Source organism: Vipera ursinii, assembly GCF_947247035.1.
Source record: "Vipera ursinii genome assembly, chromosome: 2".
NCBI classification, from domain to species: domain Eukaryota; kingdom Metazoa; phylum Chordata; class Lepidosauria; order Squamata; family Viperidae; genus Vipera; species Vipera ursinii.
The window spans coordinates 806,650-833,885 of NC_139513.1; the positions used below are offsets into that span (position 1 = coordinate 806,650).

Below are 27,236 nucleotides of genomic sequence, written 5' to 3' on the forward strand. Positions count from 1 at the left end.
CCACCCCGCACCCGTCTGGGGTCAGTGTCCCCCCCTCCAAAAAGCCTCGGCTTGGACCCTTTTCGTCCCTGGGGAAGGGGCGGACGGGGGGGGGAGGTTTGGCCCCCAGCACAGTGGGGTTTTCTGACCCGCCGCAAATAGAAGGTCGGTTTTGGTTCAGGAATGGCTCTTGTGGATCTCCGTGGGGAGGAAATCAGTGTGTGTGGGGGGGGGGAGAGCGGGAATCCTCCTATGCCAGGGGTGTCAATTTCATTGAGGGACGCATCATCGTTGCAATGGCCCTGGGGGGGGCGAGTGGGTGTTGTCAGGGTGGGCGTGGCCTGCTGGGTGGGCGTGGCCAGCTCTACATCGTTGGCGCCCAGGGGGCCTGTGGGGGCCTGGGCAGGAGTGGGGCAGAGCGGAGGGTCTCTGGCAGAAGGGGGTGGGATGGGGCAAGTGCCAAGGCCTGGTCCACTGCGGGAGCCTCACTGGTCCTCTCAGGCCATGCAAGGGGGGGCTGGACGGTGGCGTGGGGTGCCCGGAGCCCTGGGCAGCAGAGGTCAAACGTCCAGCCCGGTCCTCGAGCACCCACGGCAGGAAGGAAGGAAGGAAGGAAGGAAGGAAGGAAGGAAGGAAGGAAGGAAGGAAGGAAGAATTCATTCCAAGGTTTCTCTAAATTTTATTCTTTTATTGTACAGGGAAGGGAAGGGATTCGGAGGAAGAGTAATTTATTTATTTATTTATTTTTATTACATTTATATCCCGCCCTTCTCCGAAGACTCAGGGCGGCTTACAAGCTTAGCAGTAGCCTTCATCCTATGTATATGCCTGCTTGTTAGGGCTTTCACACACACACACCCCAAGTGGCATTATTACAAAGTCAGCTTAATTGCCCCCAACAATCTGGATCCTCATTTTACCTACCTCGTAAGGATGGAAGGCTGAGTCAACCTTGAGCCTGGTGGGACTCGAACCTGCACTAATTGCAGGCAGCTGGTGTTACTTAAGGAGGCATTAGCCCACTGCTCCACCAAGGCTCTGGAGATGAAGCTGCTGTGGGGGTCAAAGCTGCAAGAGATTTGGGGTTCAGGACTGACAGGCAGGCCCAGAGTCCCTGGGGTCAGTTTATAGGGAACAGACCGAAATGGAACGGAACAGAATGGAATAAGGAATGGAATGGAATGAAAGGGAAGGGAACAGAACGGAACAGAACAGAACAGAACAGAATAGAGAATAAAATGGAATGGAATGGAGTGGAATGGAATGGAATAGAATAGAATAGAATAGAATAGAATAGAATAGAATAGAATAGAGAACAGAACAGAACAGAACAGAACAGAACAGAACAGAACAGAATAGAATAGAATAGAATAGAATGGAATAGAGAATGGAATGGAATGAAATGGTCGTGGTCTGTTTTATCCAAAGCCTTACGGAAGTCTAAGTTTGCTCCGTCCTCAGCATTTCTCTGAGCTACTAGTTCAGTCACTTTATCCAAGAAGGAAATAAAATTGGTTTGGCAATATCTGTTTTTAAGAAACCCGTCCTGGCTGCTGGTTATGACTTTGTTTGCCTCTAGTTGTTGGCAGATCTGTTTTTTGACGATCTTTTCCAGGATCTTCCCAGGTATGGAGGTGAAACTGATCGGTCTGGAGTTTCCTGGGTCCGTTTCCCCCCCTTTTCTTGAAGATATATACCGCCCTGAGTCCTTCGGGAAAGGGCGGTATATAAATGTAATAAAATAAAATAAATAAAATAAATAAAATAAGATGGGGACCACATCAGCCCTTTCCCATCCTCGGGAACTTCCCCGCTGCTCCAGGATTTGTGGGGGATGCGGTGCAACGCTTCTGATACAACATCTGGTATCGGCTGCCTGAGGGGTTTGGGACTCTTTGTGTGTGTGTGTGTGTGTGTGTGTGTGTGTGTGTGTGTGTCCGCAGTCCCCCCATAGAAGGAGGAGCCCTCAAGCTCTGGCTCCACTTTGCTCTAGGCTCCCTGTGGGAAATGAAAGGGCATCTAGTCCACCCCTCCAGACACACAGAGAAAAGGAGGCTCTGGTTGGGAATCATGAAGGGGGGTGAAAATGGAAGTCCTCCCTCCCCTCCGGAGCTGGCATGAAACGCCCCCCTAAAATGCAGCGCCCCCCAAGACTGAAGGGATTCCCCCCCCCACACTTTCTCCGCTTCTCTCTCTGCGCCGAACTATCTCCTCCATCGGGCGAAGTCGAGGGAGACTCTGCCCGGAGACCGATGACGCTGCAGGAGGGGAAACATCCCATTGGTCCCTCTGCTTTCCGCCCCCTCCCCCCAAGCCAGACCCCCCGATTCCGCCTCTGGGCTGGGAGCCTCCGCGTCTCTCTCCCCTCCCTTTGGGGGCGCTGGTGGGGAGCATCCATGGGGTCTGTTGGGGTCCCTCTTTTGTTGCTGGTGGGGGCGCTGGCCCGGATCCCCGGAAGAGAAGCGGGGAAGGAGACCCCCGGTAAGGAGGGGGCTGGGCGAGGGGAGGGGAGGAGAAGGGCCCTCAGTCTTTCTGGGGGTGAAGAATGGGGCTGGGACCCCAGAAGTGGGGAAAGGGGTCGAGGGCAAGAGAGGCGGGAGCCTGCAGGAGTCTCGATCTCCGCGTGGTCTCCGTCCCCTCCCTCAGAAGGACGCAGAGGGGTCGCGGGAAGGCAGCCGAGGTGGGATAAGAGGTAGCCGGACCCCTCTCTGTACCCCCCCTCCCGTGGCTGGGTGGGAGGGGGACCTTGCGGACCCCGAATTAGCGCCTGAGGCCCGAAGTTTCTTGCGCCGAAAGAGGAAGGAGACGGAAAGCGAAAGCGAAAGGGGGAAACTGAGGCACTTTCAGACCTGAATCCACAAAGGCCAGCAGAGTCTAAGAAAAAAGACGCTTTTTGGCAAAAGGGTTTTTGCAACTTCAATTTTTCTTCTGAAATTTTTTTAAGGGGAGGGAGGAGTTGAGCTTGGATTCCTTCTGGGAGGAGACTCTGAATTTGGGGAGGAGACCCAGAACCCCCCACCCCATATTCTCCCCTTGTTGATTCAGGACCTGGAGGGGAGGGGGGAACTGAGGGAGAAGGATATTCAGGGGGGTCTGAATTGCTCCCCTAAATTGGCTCCCCAAAACTATCCCTTTAGTGAAGTGGGCTGGAGCCCCTCCCTTTCAGACGGTCTTGGGGGGGCTGCAGGGGGACAGGAGAGAGGGCTGAACCCCCAAATCACACAAAGGCAGCTAGTAGGAGGGAATTTGCCGGGGGGAAATAGAAAATTTGGGGGGTATCTAGGGAATCTGGGGGTTCCCTTCTCCCCAGGATCCCCAGCCCCCCAAGCCATCTAGGTCAAACTTGAGCAGCCCTCCCTCAACAGAGGGGGGAGGGAAAGGACCCCCCCATATCCTGCCTCCAACAGGGTCCTTTCAGCAGCCCCAGGAAGGCTCCCCACCCCTTTGCCCCCCCAATTCAGGGGACCCAGAGGGCCCAGATAAACCCCTGGGGGTCCTCGAGGCCCCTCAGAGAACCAGGGACCGACTTTCAAAAGGACCCCAAAGAATATCAGTCTTCCCACCCTCCAACATTCAGTCAGAACTGAGGAAGCTTCTGGGATGAGAAGCGAAACGTCTTCAAGGGAAAAACCAGGAAATTCCTGCTCCCTTTGGGAAAAGACCCGGAGGGGGAGACTCTCCGGAGAGACCCCCAGCTCCCCTCGGCCCTTCCGAAGTCTCCCCAGACCCAGCCTGCACTCCTGATGGGGGCCTTAAGGGAGCTTAAAGGGGCATCTAGTCCACCCCTGCAGGCAGAAAGAGAAAGGGAGACTGCGGTGGAGAGTCATGGGGGGGGGCAGAAAATGAAGTCCACACACATCCTGAAGACCCCCCTGAAGTTGCAGCCCCCAAGACTGAAAATCTTCCTCTCTCTCGCCTTCTCCACTTCAAACTCTTCCCTTTGAGATGACCTCTGGGGGCTACAGGGGGGTCTTTTGGGGAGGGGGAGGGGAAAGAGGCCTCAAAAAGTGTCCAATGGCAGTTTGTGGGGCTGAAGATGGGGTGGAGGGGGGAGGAAAGGGAAGGTGGGGCTGGAAGGGCTGGGAGAGCCCAGGAGCATGGGTGTGGGTATCCTTGTTGTGAACCGCCCCTTCCCTTCTGCTCACAAAGGGAAGAGAGAAGCATGGGTATTATTTTCCCTCCAGTCCAGAGGGGGGTCTCTTCCCCCCCTATATTTCCTGCAGGTTTGGGGGGGCAAAGAGCCCCCCCCGGAATCCAGCGTTCCCTGCAGACAGAGGGAGGCCTGGACCGGCTGAACTTCTGCCTGCCTTTTCCCACCCTGGGGAGATGGAAGCTCTTTTCCCCCTCCCTCATTTTCCTCCCCCCCCCAGACTCCCTCAGCAAGGGGGAATCCCGCTGGGAGCGACGGTTCCCCGTCCCTCCTCCAGGGGGTGCCTTCCAGCAGGTCTCCCACCCCTCCCCCTACCCACGTGGGCCTCTCCTCCAGTAGCCGCTGGGGACCATGGGCCCTCGAGTCCCTCCTGACGCTCGTCCTCCTCCCCGCAGCCCATTTCCTGCTCCAGACTAAGTACGAGTGCCGCTTCCTCAACGGGACGCAGCAGGTGAGGCTCCTGTCCCGTGAGATCTACGACCAGGAGGAGTTCGTCCGCTTCGACAGCACCCGCGGGGAGTTCGAGGCCGTCACGGAGTTTGGGAAGGTGGACGCGGAGGCTCGGAACAGGGATAAGAGCATCCTGCAGGACAGGAAGGCTGCCATGGATTACTTCTGCCGACACAACTACGAGAGTCTCCAAAGGAATTCCATGGTTGGCCGGAGAGGTGAGTGGGGGAGGGGGAGTTTCATGGGGGGGAATGCGGAGACTCCCCCCTTTTCATTTCATTGATTGGGACTCTTCCAGATAAAGATTTGCCCATTATTTATTCTCTGCTCTCAGATCTAGGAAATTTACTCATTGGTATTTATTGATCCTCCTAAGCCACCCCCCTCCCTCCCTCCCTCAAAGCGGGGGTCTGCATGGGGTACAATTGTAACATCACCCCTAAATAAAAATGTGTAAAAAATAAATTACCCTTAAAATGTTAGAAATTCTACAAGGATGACAATGAAACAAGCAAAAGGAGGGAAGAAACATATTCCTCTCCTTCTTTTTCATCCCACGATCTTCCTTCTCTTCCCGAGGTCCAAAAAACTTTTTTCCAGAATATTTCAATATATTTTATTTGAACAAATCAATAATATTTATTGATTGACTTATCAACTTTTTTAATAAAGGATTTTATTGAATTTTATAGGGTTAGGGATAAAATAGGATGGGGTTAGGGATTAGGGTTTAGGGAGGGGTTGGGATCAACATTGGGATTATCCCCCAATTACATTTTCTATCTTTAGCAAACAGGCTATTGTCCGGGTACATACGTTCAATTAACAATAGTTAATATAGTAATAGATATCTGTAGAGAATGTAATAAACAATAATCAAAAACAGTATCAGTTAATCAATACATGTCATTCTTCCTACTAATATATATTCAACATAACATATCACATTCATTTCTTACTAGTTCATTTTCCTAACCATTGGTAAAAATGATTCCATGTTCTAATAAACCGAATCTTCTTTCTTTTTAATCTCTAACGTCAATCTATCCATTTCTCCACATTCTTTTTTTTGAAGGAATATTTAAACTAAACAACGGGGACAGAATTTATACAGAACATCACTGTCCCCGGCAATCTAAGAAGATAGGGGAACTTAGGCACCACACAAGTTATGTAGCAAGTAAACACAGGGTCAGTCATAAAGGACTCAAATGTCTGTACAACAATGCGCAGAGTATGAACAGTAAGCAGGGTGAACTAGAAATTCAGGTAAATGAGGGCGGATATGATATTGTTGCCATTACAGAAAAATGGTGGGACGAAACCCACAAATGGAACACACAGCTAGAGGGATTTAAATTATTTAAAAGAAATAGACTAAACAAAAGAGGAGGTGGAGTTGCTCTCTATATAAGAAATAACTTTATCTCTACAGAAATAGAGCACAACAATGAAGAAAACTGTAAACTTGAATGTATTTGGGTCAACATAAAAGGGGAAAAATGACATTGCCATAGGTGTATACTATAGGCCGCCCAATCAAACAGAGGAAATAGATGAACTTTTTGCTAGTCAGTTAACTAAGGTATGTAAGAAGCCCATCACAATAGTAATGGGTGACTTTAATTACCCTGATATCAACTGGGAGACAAATTCTGCACCAAGTGGAAGATCTAACAGATTCCTGACAAACCTAGCAGGCAACTTTCTCTCCCAAAAAGTAGAGAAGGGAACTAGGGGATTAGCCATATTGGATTTAATTCTCACTAACAGAGATGAAATGATAGAAAGTGTCAAAGCCACAGGAACCTTGGGGGGAAGTGATCATGCAATATTGGAATTCAACATTCTGGAGGCACAAGCAATAGAACACAGCCAAACTAGAGTCTTGGACTTTAAAAGAGCTAATTTCAATAAACTTAGAGAGACCATGGGAAGAATTCCATGGATGAGAATCCTAAAGGGGAAAAAAACTCAAGAAGCTTGGGAAATTTTGAAAATTGAGATAATAAAGGCCCAGTCTAGCACAATACCAATAAAGAAGAAAAATAACAGCTTTCAAAAGAAACCAGCATGGCTGCATAAAGAACTCTCTGATAAATTGAAAGATAAAAAGGACAAGTATAAGAAGCGGAAAGAGGGGCACATAACTAAGGCAGAATATCAGCAAACAGCCCGTGCCTGCAAAGATGAAGTGAGGGAAGCTAAGGCTCAAAATTAACTAAGGCTTGCGACCAAAGTCAAAAATAACAAAAAAAGCGTCTTTCAACATATAAGAAACAAGAAAAAAAGTCAAGGAAATGATTGGTCCATTAGTGGGGGAAAGTGGCAAGAAGGTGACAAGCAACAGGGAGAAAGCAGAACTATTTAATTCGTTTTTTGCATCTGTCTTTACACAAAGGGAAAAAACAGTCCAACCTACCCAAACCAGTGCCATAAAAAACAGAATAGAAACGCAAGTTAAGATAGGCAAGAAAATGGTAAGTGAGCGCCTGTCCAGCCTAGACGAGTTCAAATCACCAGGACCAGATGGATTACACCCCAAGGTTCTCAAGGAACTGGCAGACGTGATCTCAGAACCACTGAACTATATTTTTCAAAGATCCTGGAGCACTGGGGAACTACCAGAGGACTGGAAGAGAGCTGATGTAGTTTCCATATCCAAAAAAGGGAAAAAAATAGATCCAGGAAACTACAGACCTATCAGCCTGACCTCAATACTTGGGAAGATTCTGGAAAAGATAATCAAACAACAAATCAGCAAACACCTTGATGCAAACAAAGTCATCACTAAAAGCCAACATGGGGTTGTCAAAAACAGATCGTGCCAGACAAATCCTATTACATTCTTTGACCAAGTAACAAAATTAGTGGACCAGAGGAATGCTGAAGATATAATTTACTTGGATTTCAGTAAGGCATTTGATAAAGTAGATCACAACCTACTACTTGATAAGATAGAAAAATGTGGGTTAGATAGCATCACCACCAGATGGATTCGTAGCTGGCTGACAGGCCGTACTCAGCGTGTGGTCCTCAATGGAGCCGCATCTTCATGGAGGGAAGTGTGTAGTGGGGTGCCCCAGGGCTCTGTTCTGGGCCCAGTGCTCTTCAACATCTTCATCAATGATTTGGATGAGGGGATAGATGGGAAACTCATCAAATTTGCAGATGACACCAAGCTGGCAGGAATACTCCAGAAGATAGGCTTAAAACACAGGAGGATCTGGACAGACTCGAACACTGGGCACTATCTAACAAAATGAAATTCAATTGTGAAAAAAGTAAGGTTCTTCATTTAGGCAGGAAAAATCAAATGCACAGCATAGGTGGTACCTTGCTCGATAGTAGTAACTGTGAGAGGGATCTCAGAGTACTAGTGGACAATCACTTAAATATGAGCCAGCAGTGTGCTGCAGCTGCCAAAAAAGCCAACACAGTGCTAGGCTGCATTAACAGAGGGATAGAATCAAGATTACGTGAAGTACTAATACCACTTTACAATGCCTTGGTAAGGCCACACCTGGAATACTGCATCCAGGTTTGGTCACCACAATGGAAAAAAGATGTTGAGACTCTAGAAAGAGTACAGAGAAGAGCAACAACGATGATCTGGGGACTGGAGGCTAAAACATATAGGGAACAGTTGCTGGAATTGGGTATGTGTAGTTTAATGAAGAGAAGGGTGAGGGGTGACATGATAGCAGTCTTCCAATATCTCAGGGGCTGTGTGCTGCCACCACGTGGCTGTTCTTGGGAAATTACCAATATGCTAATTGGGTCTGCCAGTACCTTCCCCCTTTGTGATGTATTTCCTATCCTGCTCATGATGCTGTACTAGGATCCACCCCGTCTGGGTTGGACTTCCTCCTTCTCCTTGCTCCCTTGTGATCCATCCTCCATTGTAACATCTGAACACAAGCCATGCGGACAGTAATCCTGTTACTGTCTTTTGACCTTAAAGCTCTGTCCAGATTCACCTGACCACACCTTCTCTGCTGTAACCACCTTCTACATGCAAAATAAAGGTATTTCAGATGAACCAGGTGCTTTATGAGTTCACTGTCTGGAAAGGGCCGTTAAATGTGACTAAATTCGCTTAAACAGACCAATAAATGTCTTAACAAGGAATTATATTCGCAATACAACTGCCTGTCCCAGAACAGGCTGCCACAAAGAAGAGGGAGCCAGGCTGTTCTCCAGAGCACCTGAGAGCAGGACAAGAAGCAATGGATGGAAACTAGTCAAGGAGAGAAGCAACCTAGAACTAAGGAGAAATTTCCTGACAGTTAGAACAATTAATCAGTGGAACAACCTGCCTCCAGAAGTGGTGAACGCTCCAACACTGGAAGTTTTTAAGAAGAGACTGGACAGCCATTTGTCAGAAATGGTATAGGGTTTCCTGCCTTAGCAGGGGGTTGGACTAGATGACCTCCAAGGTCCCTTCCAACTTATTATTATTATTATTATATTATTAATTGAAAAGTTTTAAGGTACATTTTAAACATAAACATAAACTCCCTCCCCCCCTTCCCCCCTTCCCCTCCCATCCCCTCCCCCCTCCGACTTCCCAGAGCTGGTATTGGCCCTAACAATCTTAAGCTATAATATGCTAACTAACCATAATAACACTCTAAATCCTATCGCGCTTTAACTCTCCTTAAAAATAACTAAATAATAATAAATCTTATAAATCTAATACTTATTCAAATGCTAAGTGAAACTTTTTAGTCCCATATTTGTTCTGAATATAGTCAATCCATTTTCTCCATTCCATGATATATCTTTGTTGCGAATAATCTTTCAAATATGCTGAGATTTTTGCCATTTCTGCCAGGTTCAAAACTTTTAAAGTCCATTCTTCTATAGTAAGCAAATCGTCCTCCTTCCAATATTGCGCTACCAAAAGTCTTGCTGCCGTTGTTAAGTTCAACATCAATTTGGTTTCTATAACAGTACAGTCTATAGTAATACCCAGCAAAAATAATTGTGGAGAAAATTTTATCTTTTTCTTAAATATCTTCTGCATATTCCACCAAATTTTAATCCAAAAAGCTTTAACTTTTTTACGTCCACCACATATGGTAATACGTTGCATCGTCCGAACCACACCTCCAGCATTTCGGCTGATAATTTGGATACATACATGCCAATTTCTTAGGATCTAAATGCCATCTATAAAACATCTTATAAAAATTTTCTCTTAAATTTTGTGCCTGTGTAAAGTTCACATTTCTAACCCAAATTATTTCCCAAGTATCCATCCTTATTGGTTCTTGAATATTCTGAGCCCATTTTATCATACAATCTTTAACAAGTTCCGTTTCTGAATCTATTTCTATCAATGCATTATATATCCTCCTTATATGTGCCGGACCTTGAACTCTAATTTGTTTGACCAGATTTTCATCTACTATAGAAATAGTAGGTTTTTTTATCCTGTTTCCATCTGGCTTGTAACTGTCCATATTGAAACCAAGTTTGTACTATCTTTTCTTCTTTTAAGTTATTAAATGGCTTTAATTGCCAAACATTTCTTTCCAATCTAAGAATCTCTTTATATGTAGTCACATCATGCTTAAAACCCTCATTTATATTTTCAATCGCATGTTTAGGTACTGCCCAAATTGGAATTTTAAAATTCAGCTTATAACAATATTTTTTCCAAACTCTCAGCAAAGCATACCTTAATATATGTGTCTTAAAAACATTATCCACTTTTTTATCATAAAATAAATAAGCATGCCACCCATATAGCAAGTCATATCCTTCAATATTCAATAATCTCCCATGTGTTAAATTGAACCAACTACTAATTAACGATAATACTGCAGCCTCATACTATAATTTAAGATTGGGCATTTTAAGACCACCTCTTTCACGTACATCTTGCATTATCTTAAGTTTAACTCTCGGTCTCTTGCCTGCCCATTTCTCCACATTCTAAGATTTTCTTAATTAAAACCTCTTCAGTTGATAAGTTTTCATTTTTCCAGCATTGGGCAAATGCTATTCTTGCTGCTGTCAGTACATGCAATATTAAATATTCATTCTCCTTCTCATAATTAGGTCCTAATATTCCTAACAAAACCAATTCTGGCTTAAATTCTGTCTTTAGTCATCTTTTCCAACCATGTCTGTGTTTTAACCCCAAACCTTTTTGCTTTAAGGCCTGTCCACCAGATGTGATAGTAAGTACCTGGCCTTTGTTTACATTTCCAGAAATTATTTGAAGTGTTTTTAAACATTTTTGGTAATCTTACTGGTGTCATATGCCATCTATAAAACATTTTATACAAGTTTTCTTTATCTGAGACTGCTTTAGTCGATCTGATATTTCTATCCCATAGTTTCTGCCAGTCTTCCAAGTCTGTAGAATATCCAAAGTTTTTTGTCCATGTTATCATTGTTTCTTTTACTTGTTCTTCTTCCATCTTTAAATTGAGCAGAAATCTATAGAGATCTATCTAGAATCTATATAGAACCTTCCTTTTGTTCTTCCCTCGGCCTTCTTTCTTTCCTGAGTCTCTTTCTCTATTTCTTCCATTTTGTGTAACTTTTTTGCCGTGTTGAGTTGGGTGTGGCCAGTTGTCCTCAACCCCTCCCTGCCCCCCCATCCCAGGCAGGGGGTCGGACCCCTCCCCACCTCCTTCCCAGGGGGTGGGAAATGGCCGGTTCCTGCGGCTGAGAAGGAGGCCGGATGGCTGCAGGGAGAAGATAGTCTGTGGGGGTCTCCCTCTGAATCCCCCCCAAAACCCCCAGGAAGGATCCTCCGCAGCACAAGGGAGACCCTGAGATCCCCCAAAAGCTCTCCTGTCCATCCTGCTTCGAAAGGGGGACTCGGGATCTCTCGGTCTTCGGGGGGGGGGAATAATCTCTTCCTCAAGAGGATTCCAGCAATTATTGAAACAACTACAATTAAAGCTGAGGGAGGAACTTAGAGAACTAGAATTAGAATTAAAAAATATATCCAGATAAACTAACACTCAAGAAACAAATGGAAATAATAAAGCACAAATTAAATTTAGCTGAGATGAAATTAATGGCTCAACAGATTAAACGGGCCAAACAGACCTTTTTTGAAAACGCTAATAAGCCGGGAAGATGGCTAGCATATAAATTGAGAAAGGAAAAAGAAAAGAAAGTAATAAAGAAACTCCAAGATACAAAAGGAGAAATACAGTTTCAAAATGATGTAATTAGAAAAATTGTGAAAGAATACTGTGAGTCTGTTTATAAAGCAAAGAAAATTTCTAAGGAAAAAATAGAGCAGTATTTAATGAAAGCAAATTTACCGAAAATTCCTCAGAATATCCAAAATATATTGAATGAACCAATAACAATGATGGAGATTACAGAAGCTATAAAAAGGCAAAAAAAGGACAAAGCTCCAAGGCCAGATGGACTGCCTGTAGAATACTACATTGCTTTACAAGACGTGCTTACTCTGATCTTGAAAGAACTTTGTAATGAAACTCTTCTGAAAACTAAAATACCAAAGACATGGTCTGAAGCTAATACCACTTTAATTCCCAAAGAAGATGTAGATTTGACACATATAAAAAACTATAGACCAATTTCATTGCTAAATGTAGACTATAAAATCTTTGCCTTGATAATGGCAGAAAGAATTAAGAAATTTTTGATTGAATACAAAATACAGATCAAAATGGCTGTATTATGAAGCCCATCCATGCAAACAGATGGCTTTGATATTTCTGGATGTGCAAAAGGCGTTTGATAACTTAAATTGGCAATTTATGTTTCAGCAACTTTTGATAATGGATTTTGGAGAAAATTTTATGAATGCAATTTATGCAATTTATAATAAACAGACTGCTAGAGTAGTTGTAAATGGAGACTATACAGAAAACTTTGATATTAAAAAGGGCACAAGACAAGGATGTCATTTATCACCATTGCTATTCATATTAACATTGGAAGTATTGTGGCTAAGAACTGGTAGCCAGTGAATAGGTGTAGATTTTATGCACCCAGTAATTAATCTCATTGTATGGTTGAGTTGAACATCAACAAGTCTTGTATGTGAGCTGTTTATCCATACAGGTGCACAGTATTCCGCTACAGAGTAGCAAAGCCCAAGGGCTGCGCATCGAAGAGTTGGAGCTGAAGCTCCCCAGGTTGTTCCGCATAGTTTTTGCAGAATGTTGTTTCTGCTATTAACCTTGGCAGCCATATTCTGAATATGTTTCTTAAAAGACAGGGTCCTGTCTAAGGTGATCCCCAGATATTTTGGAGTTGCCTCATAGGGGAGCAATTTGTTATTTAGGTATACATTGAGTTCTCTTTTTGCCAGTTTATTATTAAGGTGGAAACATGATGTGACTGTCTTACTTACGCTTGGGATTAACCTCCATTGGTGGAAGTATGTGCTCAGAGTTGTAAGGTCGGCTGTAAGTACACCTTCTGTAACTTCGATGTCCTTGTGGCTATATGCTAATGCCGAGTTATCAGCGTAAGAGAACTTTGTTGATAGTGTGGGTGGTATATCGGAAATATATAAGTTGAATAAGGATGGGGCCAATACAGAGCCCTGAGGGAATCCATTATTCAGATGTCTTTGCTTACTAATTTTATCACCCATGATGACTTGAAAGGTCCTTGCTGAGAGCATGTTATTTATTAGGTGGCCCATGGTACTACAAGGGACAGCGTGGAGGAATTTGCTTAATAGACCATCCCTCCACACTGTATCGTATGCTGCTGTGAGATCCACAAATACAACAGACGTTTTCAATTTATTCTGATAGCTGCTTTCAATGTGGCTAGTAAGACTAAGGACTTGATCGGCACAGCTCCGATAAGATCTAAACCCAGCCTGTTCAATCGGTATTTGTTTGTTTATTTTCTGTCCAATTCTGTTAAGTATCAACCTTTCAAGTAGTTTATAACAAACACTTAACAGAGCAATGGGGAGATAGTTTTCTGGCTTATTGCTTTCTTTTCCAGGTTTTAATATGCCGATTACCTTGGTTCTCTTAAATTCTGGAGGGAGCTTACTGGAAGTTAGGATATCTGTGTAGAATTTTGCCAGCCATTCTTTTGTACGAGGCCCAGAATGGATGATAAATTCAGGCATTACTCCATCAAAACCAGGAGACTTTCCAGCTTTGACATTCTTCAGGGCAGTATCTATTTCAGCCACTTGGAAGGGTCGAGCATATTCGAGCGCATGCCCAAGATGGCGGACGTGCTGGGCTGAGCTCCATGTTGAGCTCCCAGTTTCTGGCGTCCGCGGTGGTCTTTCAGGGTCCGACGGGTCCGCAGAGATGTTTTTTCTCTGTGTGAAGGTTTTAAGGGACAAATGACCTGAGAATGACCTGAGAAGAGAGATTACCGGCATCTTTATTGGAGTTGCAGCCCTCCCTTTCTAAGAGCTTCTAAGAGCTTCGGCATTTTTATTGGAGTTGCAGCCCTCCCTTTCTAAGAGCTTCTAAGAGCTTAGGCGTTTTCCAGCTGAGAGCTTCGGCATTTTTTCAGAGGTCCCGGTGGAGTTAGGAGGAGCCGCGGCTTGGAGGGCTCTGAGTAATCGATCTTCGGAGTCGATAGAGCCACGGCCTAGAGTGGCCTCCGGAACTGCCGTTTGCCTGAGGAATGCCGTTTGTCTGCTGGTTGCTTGTGGAATGGAGGATGCCCGGCGTTGCTGTGGAGTGTCGGGCCGAGACTTGCTATCGTCATGGGAGCGTTATGTCGGCTTATGGTCTCTCCGCGGCTTGTCTTGGTCATCTGAGACTGCTCTACGCCCGTTTTCGGCAGATGAGACCTATGGCTGGCATTGGACTCTTGACTGCTGGCGCTGTGTGTTGCTGGCTGGACGACACGGGTTAGCTCGTGACTTTTATGTTCTGGCCATCTGGACTTCAGTTGCCTGGGTTGGGTCCATCCATCTGTTGCTCAGCCTCTCTTACTCTCCCTGCTATGATAAGAACTATGCTCTCCAATTTAATTATTCTCATCTCCAGGCTGTTATGCCTAGGAACTGCTGCTCTTCTTCTCTCTCCCCCTATGATCCCGTGGGACTTAGAAGGTCTGTGTTGAGCCGCTGTGAGAGGGTGGCTCGGACGTACTATCACCTATACCAACCTATGCCATCTGCTGCCTCTCTAGAGGTGAGAGTTCTAGGGAGGTATGCCTTGTTTGGGTTGGTATTCCGTCCGCTCCAAGATGGATTTGAGCCCTCCGTGAGAGGGAGTTGTCCAACCTACTTTGGAAGCTACCTGAAAGGTACCCAGCTCAGTGGCAGGGAGCTGGTGGACTGGACATTTTCTACCTTCCTTTGTACATCTTCCTGATTGATCTACCTATGGGACTGCCTGATGGGACCCACCCGGAAAATGGTCCGTTTGTTCTACTCTAGCACAGACTTGTTTGCGCTCAGGGGTGCCCCCCCTTCCTGGGCACGACCCGCCTTTGTTTCCATTGCTCCTCTTGATGATGGGCCCAATTATTGGGACCCAGAGAGATGGTTGGACAGAGACAGGAGCCTCTATCATAAATTTAATAAGAGGCCTCTAGTGCGCTTTTTAGCAAACGTTTTTGTGGGGTTAGGGAGGGGGGTGGGTTTACAGGTTGGGTTGGAAACTGGGGGGGTTCCATCAACCGCTACTCAGACCAGGCCTGAGATTGATCGCGCCATGACGGGGCTTGGGTTGGGTGCCTACGGGGCCCCGGGGCGGGGTGTGGGATTGCCTATTCCCACGGCGGTAGGGAATGGCCGCAGGTGTATGAACAGAGGGCCGTATCAATATCCGGGAGTGCGTCCCCGCTGTCTCCAAGCGGTGATGCGCTCCGACCCTCTGATTCCAGCCCGTGGTACCGGGAGCGAGGATGAGCAGCCACCTGAGCTCAGGCTCGTGTATTTCAATGCCAGGTCCATAATGAATAAGGCTCCTCTCATTCGTGAGTTGGTTGAGGAGGAGCATGCGGTCCTGGCTTGCATTACGGAGACCTGGTTGGGCCCAGAGGGCGGTGTCCCCCTGGTTGATCTTTGCCCATCAGGTTTCCGGGTGCTGCACCAGCCTCGGGCTCAGGGTAGGGGCGGTGGAGTGGCAGTAGTGGCGAGGGAGACCTTATGTCCGCGGGAGGCCACCATGGTCCAGATAGTCGGGTGTGAGTCCCTCCTCCTGAGATGTGGCCCTAGAGCTCAGTTGGGCTTGCTGCTGGTGTACGTTTCGCCTAGTCGCGTAGCAGTGGCCCTGCCTGAGCTTCTGATATCCTCTCAGGGTTGGTGGTTGAGTTCCCCAAACTTATAGTTTTGGGTGACTTCAACCTACCATCCCTGGGGGGATCATCTGAGTTAGCTCGGGAGTTCATGGCTTCCATGATGGCCATGGACCTGATGCAGGTTATTCTGGGCCCAACTCACGGGGGGGGGTCACACGCTCGATCTGGTTTTTCTATCCGGACGGTGGTTAGATGATCTTGGGGGGGGGTTCCCCAATTAATACACCCCTGTAATGGACCAATCATCATCTCCTGCGGTTGGTCTTCCGTTTTGCCACTCCCTGTCGTGGGGTTGCTGAGCCAATAAGATGGTTCCGCCCTAGGTGCCTTATGGACCCTGAGCGGTTCCAAACGGCGCTTGGGCCCCCACCTGCCTCCTTTGCTCACAGCTCGGTCAATGCCCTAGTGGAAGCCTGGGAAAGGGCAGCCACAGAGGCACTCGATCAAGTTGTACCCATGCAGCCCTTGACCCGACGCACATCCCAACGGGCCCCATGGTTCTCCATGGAGCTCCGCGAGATGAAGCGTCGGAGACGGGGCCTAGAGAGCTGTTGGAGATCCAGCCGATCCGAATCCGACCGGTTACGACTAAGGTCGTTTACGAGAACTTATCTCGCGACGTTGAGGGTGGCTAGGTCTAACCACTTTGCCACCCTCATCGCGTCCACAGATAATCGCCCGGCCGCCCTGTTTAGGGTAACTCGCTCTCTCCTTAATCAGGAGGTGAGGGAGGAACCCTTGCAGGGTCGAGCCGAGGAGTTTAGTCGATTTCTGTTGGACAAAATCGCTCAGATCCGGACCAGTTTGGACTCCAACTGGGCAGAGTCTGACGATGAGGATACGGGCGGCCTTGTCGATTTAATCTGGGAAGAGTTCGATCCTGTGACTCCTGAAGAAGTGGACAAGATCATGGGGAAGCTGAGCTCCACCACGTGTTTGTTGGACCCGTGCCCCTCCTGGCTGACTTATGCGGCCCAGGATGGGACACGAGGCTGGCTCCAGGCAGTGATTACTGCCTCTTTGAGTCAGGGTAGTTTTCCCGCCGCCTTGAAGGAGGCGGTGGTGAGACCCCTCCTCAAGAAGCCTGCCTTGGACCCAGCAATTTTAAACAACTATCGTCCGGTCTCCAACCTTCGCTTTCTGGCGAAGGTTGTTGAGAGCGTAGTGGCACAGCAGCCCCCTTTGTTCTTGGATGAAGCTGATTATCTAGACCCGTACCAATCGGGTTTCAGGCCCGGGTACAGCACGGAGACGGCATTGGTCGCGCTGGTGAATGATCTCTGGCGGGCTCAGGACAGAGGTTGCTCCTCTGTCCTAGTCCTTTTAGACCTCTCAGCGGCTTTTGATACCATCGACCATGGTATCCTGCTGCGACGTCTCAGGGGGTTAGGAGTGGGAGGCACAGTTCTCCAGTGGTTCTCCTCTTACCTTCTGGGACGTTCGCAGTTGGTGTTGGCAGGGGGGCAGAGATCGACATTGAGACCTCTCATTTGTGGAGTTCCTCAGGGATCGGTTCTCTCGCCTCTCCTGTTCAACATCTATATGAAGCCGCTGGGTGAGATCATTCGTGGTTTCGGAGTTGGGTATCATCAATATGCTGATGATACCCAGCTTTTTATTTCGACCCCAAACCACCCCAGTGATGCCCTCGACGTGATGTCCCGCTGCCTGGAGGCGGTCCAGGTCTGGATGGGGAGGAACAGGCTTCGAGTCAACCCTGACAAGACTGAGTGGCTGTTCGTGCCGGCATCCCGGGAAATTCCGATTATTCCATCTTTGGCCATGGGGGTGAGCTATTACCCCCCATAGATAGGGCTCGCAACTTGGGGGTCCTTCTAGATTCACAGCTCTCTTTGGAAGAGCATATTGGAGCTGTGACTTGGGGGGCCTTTGCCCAGGTTCGCCTGGTGCGCCAGTTGCGGCCTTATCTAGACCAGGATGCCTTGCGTACAGTCACTCATGCGCTCGTGACTTCTCGTCTAGACTACTGTAATGCTCTCTAAATGGGGCTGCCCTTGAGGTCCACCCGGAGACTTCAACTGGTGCAGAATGCAGCCGCGCGAGTTGTCTTGGGGGTTTCCCGATACTCCCATGTTACACCTTTGCTCCACGAGCTGCATTGGCTACCGGTTGCTCTCCGGGTGAGGTTCAAGGTGTTAGTGATGACTTACAAAGCCCTTCATGGCATGGGTCCGGATTACCTACGGCAACACCTGGGGCCGGCATCAACTTCCCTCCGTCCAGTGCGCTCCCACAGAGAGGGCCTCCTCAGGGTGCCGCCGATCAAAGAATGCCGATTGGTGGCCCCCAGGGGGAGAGCGTGCTCTGTGGGCGCGCCAGACCTTTGGAACCGCTTACCGGTCGAGCTCCGGATGGCCCCTGACCTTCGCTCCTTCCGGCGCGATCTCAAAACCTTTATCAGACCCCGTCCGACGAATCACCCACAGATTGAAACCGGAACGGGAGCTGGTTCTTCCAAGCTGTGTTTATTATCCGCATAAACGTTCGCTCAAAGACAAATGAAGTCAGCGTTGCCTTTACAGCACAGTCAACGCTGTTAAATAACCGACAAGGCTAACTCCCACCACCACACCCTTAATTACAGCACCACGCCCCCACCCTACTTAAACCCCACCTCCCATGGTTCCCTCCTTTTGGCTCCCGTCCCACCACCAATGCAGCCGGTAAGTTACCCCCCAGCCTAACCCTCCCTCCTTTTCCCCGGAGTTCTGCCTTGACTCTTCGTTCCCCGCACCACCCCAGATCGCCGCGAGCTGCTCGCTAAACCCCTTCCCGGCCCACCGGTTGTCTCCAGCACCCCCTGACCCACCCAGGCACCCATTCGTGCCCTGCGGCTCGGGCGCTGGGCAGCCACCGCCTCGTTCTTCGCACGGCCCCTTCCCGGCCTGTAAGCAGCTTCTGGAGCCCGGCTGGCTGGTCCGCGGCCTCCCCAGCTGACAGGCGGCCCGCCGCTGCGCCGTTCTTCTCGCTGACCTAGTTCCCGATCCGTTGGAGCAGCGTGGGCGTGGCCAACCGTCACTGGAACCCGGCAGCATGGCGACGAGACGAGGAGGCCTGCGAACGACCCTGCGGCCTGGTACGTTGCTCCGGGTGGTTACCGGGTCGCTGGGAAGGGCCGCGTGCTGACCCGGCCCTCCGGATGACGACGGGCGACGGCGGGAGGCTTTGGGGCCTGGTGGGTTGCTGCGGCTTCCGGAGTGCTGGGGAGGGCCGAGTGCCGTCCTGGCCCTCCGGGAGACGACGGCCTCCGGCGGGAGGCTTCGGGGCCTGACAGGGTGCTTCCGGAGTGCTGGGGAGGGCCGAATGCCGTCCTGGCCCTCCGGGAGACGACGGCCGCCGGCAGGAGGCTTCGGGGCCTGACGGGGTGCTTCCGGAGTGCTGGGGAGGGCCGAATGCCTTCGGGGCCTGACGGGGTGCTCTGTGGGAGCCTGGCGGCCTGGCGAGTCACCCCGCGGCCCGTCCGAATGTCGGGCGTGCTCGGCCCGACAACCTTCTTTTTTGAACAAGCTGGCCTGGTCTGACGGGATGGGGTTGGGTTTTTATAAATAGTTTTAATTTTAATATGTATTAATTATTACGGGCATAATGGTTTAATCACTTTTTAATTTTTGTATTCTGTTTTTTATTATGTATTGCCCTGTTCACCGCCCTGAGTCCTTCGGGAAAAGGGCGGTATACAAATTAAATTATTATTAAATTAAATATTCCTGGCTAGGCGAGCACAAAGTTTTTAAGTGCTTTAGTTCTCTTTTCACTAATTTAGTATGTTTCTTATCATGGGGTACTCTAGTTAAGTTGACAATTTGAGTTGCTACTTGATCTGGAGTAACCTCTTGTTGTTTGCATTGAGCTGGTTGGTCTCCTCCCAATTTTTTCAGTAGGCTCCATGCCTTCCTGCTTGAGTGTTTAAAGTCTAGTCCAGATGTAGTTTGCTCCCATTTTTGCCTGCGCACCAGGTCAAGGTTATGAAGAAGTTCATCGGCTATCTCAGCATCACCATTCTCTAGATGTTTTTGGTACAGGTTTTCACAGGTTTCATTCCATCCTGGGATATATTCCTTGCAGAAGCCACGTGGGATGGATTTTTTAGCCGATGACATGATTGCTCCGACAAAGCGATAGTAGCTTTTACTAACTGCTGGGATACATCCTATTGTGTTCTCAAGGTCCATCGTAAACCTTTCCCAGTTCGCCATCTTCAGGTTCCACCTTGGTCGGGGTATAGATCTGATAATAGGTATCTTTATTCCTGTCTTAATGATAATAGGTCTATGTTGGCTATGGGGGAAGGTTGGTAGCACTTGCCGAGAGGCAGGTACAGGTTTGGTTTTATCTTGTGTAACAAAACATAAGTCAGGGTTATACTCTTTCTTCCATGCAGCTGATTTAAAAGTACCTCGATCTTTAGCATCAAAAATTAGGTATAGGTTGTTCTGCTCTGCCCATTCGCAGAGGGTCTCGCCGTTAGTATCATTAAGCATATATCTCCATTGGGTACGGTGGCTATTGAAATCTATATAGATGCCCGGGTGTGGAATCCTTGGAAGAACTGTGTTAGGCCAAGAGATAGTAGGGGGCTTATAGATGTTCATAACTTGGGTGTCTCCAATCTTAATTGTGATAGTGTAGATGTTTTCCTCACTGCTTGTTTCCAATAAATATGCATTTTCAATGTTATTACACACGTATGTTATTAGGCCATAAGTTTGATGAAAAATAGCGCCTAAGACGTCATATCCAGGTATTCTTCCTCTGCTTTTAAGCTGCTGTTCATTCTCAATGCGTGTTTCCTGAATCACAGCCAAATCGACATAGTTTTCAAGTAGTAGTTTGGAGAGATGTTCACATTTTGATCTACTACTGCCTTCGATGTTAAGTTGGCATATACATATTGAACTTCCAATATTCCGAATCATTTTAGTATTGGTATTTGTTATTTCTGTTATTTCTGCTATTTTTTAGTCCTTAAAAGGACTGTGGAGTTGTGTGTGAAGCCAGGAGATTCTTGCAGATGTCTGGCTACCAGTCCATCTGTTACTCATTTAGCACCACCCAGGAGACACGTGTGGCTTAAGGTTTGCCACAGACGTGAGTAACTTTGCCCCCCAGCAAAAAAAGGCCAGTTAAAATCTTACTGCCTCTCTGCTAGCGAGTTTCCAGCCAGCGTCTTGTCTGCAATTTAGAGTGGTTTTAAATGCAAATGAATTTCTGCTGAGATGTACCTTAAATGTTCAAATGTTTCAAATTGAAAGAGAGACTGTGTTTGTAGGCTTGAGTTTTGTGAAATCAAGATGCAAGATTAGAATTTTCATGTCTGTCTCCTCTAAAATTGCCTTTCTCCCAAATTTCACTAGAAAGTTCAGAGATTTACTGTTGAAAAACAATTTGTTAAAGAGCTGAATCTTTACTCAAAGAGGAAAAAAGCCTGCCAGTTTGCTAAGATCCCTTGTTCAAAAGCCATAAAGAACAATAAAACAATTAATTGCCCTGGTAACCCAGCTCTTGGTTTGCTGCTCAGTGAAAGAGACCCCCACCTTTGGAATGCCAGCTAATGCAGCAGCTTGCAAGCTTGGATTTATATTAAAGGGGAGAGAGGCATTGATTGCAATGATGAGTAGCCATGCAAGCATCTTTACAGAGATTTCATCCTGTGCTGCTAGCCATTGTCTTAAAAAATGGAATTTTGCTCAAACCAAAAAGTTTGCCAGTTTGTTGAAATCTTTTGTTCAAAGGACTGACGAAGTAGCCATGCAAGCATCTTTATATGAATAAGCAAGTGATTTAGTTAACAATCCTAAAATATATGTTTTGAACCTCCAAAGGGAGAATTTTCAGCAAGCCATCCTACTCAGTCTCTCTAGCTATAAACAAGGAACAAAGAGCAAATTAACCTTCGTCAGTGACACAGTTTACAGCCTACGGTTGGCACTCTGAACACGGACAGGAAGTCCCTTGAGAGTTCCAAACTGGCTCACAACTCATGGTCTTAAGAAGAAACAATTTGGCTCATCTTGTGTCCAAATTCAAGCTAGGGACAATACCAGGCTTGCATCCAAACAGCGACCTCTAGTGGTCAAGGGGTGAACTTCATTGAAGTACTCACCTACACAAGCAGCACCCCAGTGGCTGCTCAGCAAGTAAAAGGCTTGTCCTCAGGCATGTGTAGAGTGCCCCCTAGTGGTCAAAGAGCAAAGTTCACTGAATTAGTTAAAAATACCTAGGAAGTTTTCTGTACCTATCCTAGCCATGGCTGAGTGTCTCATTGATTCAGAAGAGCTGGTTTGATCAGACAGGTTCATCAACCTTGCTTCCTACAAACAGCACACCAAACCCAAGCCTGCAAAAGCCTACACCTCTTCAACGCCATAACACAGGTGCACCAACACTTCAAACTGCATCATCTCTTGACAATGACAATGTAACATCCAGCAACAATGGTTGAATCGACAACCAGCACAAGCTTTAGAGACTACACCACAACTGAATGCTCTTGCAACATCATTCTATCCTGCTACACCTCACCCTTATTCACCAGAGAACTTTCACACCCAAGGGGTCCCACGAGTTCTTTTGGCATCAAGGAGTGAGGGGTCAGACTGTTCTGACCATGCCAGGTACATGATTCGACGAGAGCTTCTCAACTCTAGCCTCTCAAAGTTTAATGACCGTCCAGAGACCTACAGATCCTGGAAAGCAACCTTCAAAGCTGCTATTGCTGATCTCAAATTCAACATCAGAGAGGAACTTGATCTACTCATAAATTGACAAACACATTACAGCTATGCATCCTGCTCCACTTCTAGGCAATCCACAGCAACCACCTGTATCCAACCCTGCTTCAAATTATGGCGTGGAGCAACATGGTGGGGAGCAACAAAATCACGCTCCAGTCACAAAGGTCTCATCTTCACCCCTATCTTCAAGTTAGAGACCTTGTTCTGTTTAAGGACCATCAAGCTCAAGAATCGAAAGGCATCAAAAACTTTCATCAGACCATCGCAGAACTTGTCCTGCTTTTGTCCCTTGAAGATTGAACTCATTGCCGTTCCTGGTTGAATCCTGACTCCAAGAAGAAAAGTTATTTGAACTTTAATCTACACTATTTTAGCCCTGTAATTACAGTTCTTATTATTGCAATATGTATGCACGTTTATTTCTTATATCTCTCAAGTTTTATGTCTTATATATCTCATGTTGATTTTTATATCTTTCAGGTTATGCCTCATATGTAGGAAAGTTTATTTTATATTTCTCAGGTTTTTATGTCTATCTCAGGTTTATTACTTATATATCTCAGGTGTGTATGACAACAAGCAAACCACAAACATGTATTTGCATTTGTATAACTACCCTTATATGATTTTATATGGTGGTATTATGTAATACCAGATGGGGAGTGTGCTTCCATCACATGGCTGTTTTGGAGAAATTACAATGTGGGCAGTCAGACCCTCCTACCCTATGATGTATTTCCTCTTCCCTCCCCTTTCTGGGATGGACTTCCTCCTCCTTTGTCCCTGGAGATTTCTCCTTCTCCATTAACCAGCAAACATGTGACAACAGCAGACATGTGCAGACGCTGGGAGTATTACCATTTTCTTACCTTGGAGATACCTTGGAAACATCTTGGAAATGCTGTACAAATGTCATCTTAATGCACCCCACCTACTGTATTCGACTCTACATGCAATAAAGGTATTTCTATATGATAAAGGGTGTTTCCACGAGTTCAAACTATCTGGAGAGAACTGTTAAGGGTAATGGCCTGCTTATATAGACCATAGAAGTCTTAACAAGGGGTTAATTACAGTACAACGGCTTTGGATCCAGAATACAAAGTCTTACACTTAGGCGGGAAAAAAACAAAGGTTCAAGTACAGATTAGGCACAATTTGGCTCAAAATCAGGGGGGCCTAATGGGGAGCATCACACTGGAGGTCGTTGTTGAATTAAGAGGCGATCCCCCCTCCCCCCTCGCACGTACGGTTCCTCCCCATCTTTTAACTATAATTTTATCTTGATTGAGAATTCCATTTTGATTGCTATAGAAATATTTATCTGCTACGATCTTAATGTTTTAATGCTGTAAACCAGGCCTTTTCAACCTTTTCACCGATTCTACCACTTTTGGGATATGGCAATATGCGAATACCACCTAGCAAGGCAGGCCAGGCACAGGGGTCTTAGCAAGGGGATAAATCATTAAACAACAGTCAGAGTCAGTATAGTACCACTTTTAGAGTATGGCAATATTTGAGTACCACCTAGAAAGGCAGGGCTCCTGGTGGCCAAGTACTAAGGCGGGACTTCCTTCCCTCCCTCCCTCCTTCCCTGCGTCCCTCTTTCTCATGCCAACCTCCTTCTGAAGGAAGAATTTGTTTTAAAAAACCCATATTTTCCCTCTTCCATATATATTCTTCAAACAAGGAAAAGCCTCCAGAGACAGAAAAGACAAGCCATTGAAGGAACTAGCTTAAAAAGGCGCATTCCCCTTTAAGAATTAGCTACTGGCTAGAAAGGAAAGTTAAGGAGCGCAGCCGGCACTTAAGGAAGAAAAAAAATGTAGTAAGTACACCTGTCGGCTAAGACAGCCTCCCATAATGGCTGCATTCGTAAGTAAAGGAAAGCTACAGGCAAAATCCGTTCAGGAGAAAAATACTTCAAAATCCCTTGGAGCAAAACTTACAGCTAACAATAGCAGAGCAATAGAAGCTAACACGAGACATCAGCCATTAGCCAAATAGAAATTGCCAAAGACTCCTTAAGGACACAAAGCCCACATTGCACAAATCCCAGAACTTCAAAGTCACAGAAGCACATAAGATTCCTTCCACTCTTCATCTCCCTCTATGCCTCACCTCCAGCCATTGCTGCCTTTCTTCATTGCTGCCTTTCTTCATTCCTCGTGTAGGGCAACCTCTCCCCCTGCACTACATTCCTTGCCTGTTTGTTGCTGCCAACACAGGTGGCTGCCATGGAAGTTGTAGATCATGGATGACCTGCTTGATCTCCTCTCCTCTCCCCCCACCCTCCTCCTCCTCCTTTCCCTTCGGTGCAGCTAGAGTTGACTCCGCCTCCTCCCAAGGCTGCTTCTGTTTCTCTCTCGCCCTCTCCCACCCAAACTGCCTCCTTTTATAGCCTCTCCTGTGTCTGCCCCTCCTCTTCTTTTCTCATTGGGGAGGGAGGTGAGCCGGAAGTGAGCCTAGGGCCTTTGCCTCTCCCCAGCCACTCAACAGCTCCAGAGGACTCTCTCACAGTAAGTCCTTGCCTGCGCTGGCTTGTTCCCTCCCCCGCTACACCTGGTTGGGCAGGGCTGCGTACCACCTGCCACATGCTAATGTACCACAGGAGGTACACTTACCACGGGTTGAAAAGCCCTGCTGTAAGCTGCCTAGAGTCATTTTATCATGAGATGGTGGCAAATAAATTTAATAAATAAATATATATTCCGGTATTATACCTAATTTTTAAAAATGTGGTTTTATTTTGAATGAGATCCCTACAATTCTCCAAAATATGCTGTGTGTGTCTTCCCCGTCTTCTGGGTCTCTTTCCGTCTCGCCCACATCTGGCAGGAAATTCCTTCTGTCTCTTGTTTCCAGCATTTAAATTCCTGTTGAATTTATGCAACTGGATGATGGAAACTGATCCCAACCGGGAAGGATTTACTTTTTTCCATCTTCCAGGATCCCCTTTAATTTCTTGCTGCAATTTGCTTTGCAAATGACTTAAAACAAATAATATTTTCAGGAGTGAAAAGTGATCTTGGCCTGAACTAACCAACTTGGTTTCCCTTTCTCGTCCCTCTTTGTGTCTCCCCCGTGTCCCTCCTCCCCTTCCTCCCCTCCAGCCAAGCCCACCGTCTCCATCTCCTCCACCAAGCTGGACCCAGCTTCCCCCCACACCATCCTCCTCTGCACCGCGAGGGGCTTCTACCCCGTGGAGATCGAGGTCCGCTGGCTGAAGAACGGGCGGCCGGAGGAGGAGGGCGTGGCCTTCGGGGAGGAACTCCAGAACGGAGACTGGACCTACCAGCTCCAGGTGATGCTGGAGACCCAGCCCCAGCGGGGGGACGTCTACACCTGCCAGGTGGGGCACACCAGCCTGGACACCCCCATCGCCGTCCAGTGGGGTGAGCCCCTCCCCTCCCTCCCCTCCTGCTCTGGGGACCCCCTCCTGCCCTGAGAGGGGGAGAGAGGCCCTCCCTGTGGGAGGAGCCGGGATGGACCCTCCTGGGGGGGAAGCTGGCCCTGATCCTCCTGCTCAGGGAAGGCTCCTTCTCCTTCCCCAGAGCCCCGATCCTCCAACTCGGCCAGGAGCAAACTCTGGACGGGGATTATGGGGGCCCTGATCGGGGTGATCTTCTTTGCCACGGGGCTCTCCCTCTACCTGAAGACCAAGAAAGGTGAGTCTGGGGGCTGGATGAGAGGTTGTGGGGAGGGGACCATCCAGGGGGACCTCTCAGATGGCAAGGAGGGTCTTATTGGAAATTTGCTTGGGAAATTCTGTTCTTTGAGGGTCTGCTGTATAAGTGAGCATCCTGCAACCTATTATGGGCTATCGATGGGGAGGGGGACCCCCTGAGACCTCCAGCCCATGAGGGGTTCTGATTGGCTCTTTTTCTCCTTCCAGCAATTCCCATCCAGCCTCCTGCAGGTGAGTTTCTCCTCAAGTTGTAGATGTTACTTTAACATTCGTTAATTGTTCCTTTAAAAAAAATGTATCTGAAGAAAACTTCCTTGCTGTGGATAACACAAATTTTTGAAATTTTGGCCAGCGTTTCCTTACAGAGACCTGAAAATGCATTGGAATCAAAAACAAATACAAACACACCACAAATAGTAAAATATTGACCAGGTTTTTTCCAACGTGGTGGGCGGGGAGGACTCCTCTTTTGATTAAGTGCCGCAATTATGTCATTTGGGGAAAATTCCATAAGTCCCGGGAAATGAATTGCTGGTCCTTTGCATCCTTTTCCTCCCTGAAATGGGGGTGGGGATGGGAGATTTTCCCTCATTCTGCCCCTGCCTATCAACCACCCCCCTGCAGTGTGGGTCTGTGTTGGGGGGGTGATAAAGAGGAGTAATAAGTTATTTACACTGAAGGTTTATATTCACTTTATATTCTCATTTTCTCCCCTTCTCTTTTTCTCTACAGCCCTCATGAATTAATCCTGCCGTCATTCCTGCTTCCTGATGGGAAAGGAAATTCTTTTTTCTTCAGTAGCTGATGAATTTCTGGCTTTTTTGCAACCTCTGAAAAATGGAGGCTCAAGATTTTAGATTAGGGAGAGGAGGAGATGGGCAGCGTGGAGCTTTTCCTGCTGAGAGGCCCCCCCATCTTTCTTTCAGGGCCTCCCTTTCTTGGGAGGGAGAGGTGGAGACCATCTAGA

General features: G+C 47.3%; 1 protein-coding gene across 1 annotated transcript; it reads left to right on the plus strand.

Moving 5' to 3' along the window:
• Positions 1–2,375: 2,375 nt before the first annotated feature.
• On the plus strand, positions 2,376–26,523 carry LOC310633204 (H-2 class II histocompatibility antigen, E-S beta chain-like; the record flags this gene model as incomplete). The annotated part of the gene is made up of 5 exons (XM_083350886.1): positions 2,376–2,460; positions 4,525–4,797; positions 25,695–25,976; positions 26,136–26,249; positions 26,477–26,523. The coding sequence occupies 5 exons, from the start codon at positions 2,376–2,378 to the stop codon at positions 26,521–26,523; spliced, it is 801 nt and encodes a 266-aa protein (XP_083207012.1).
• Between the last annotated feature and the right edge of the window lie 713 nt (positions 26,524–27,236).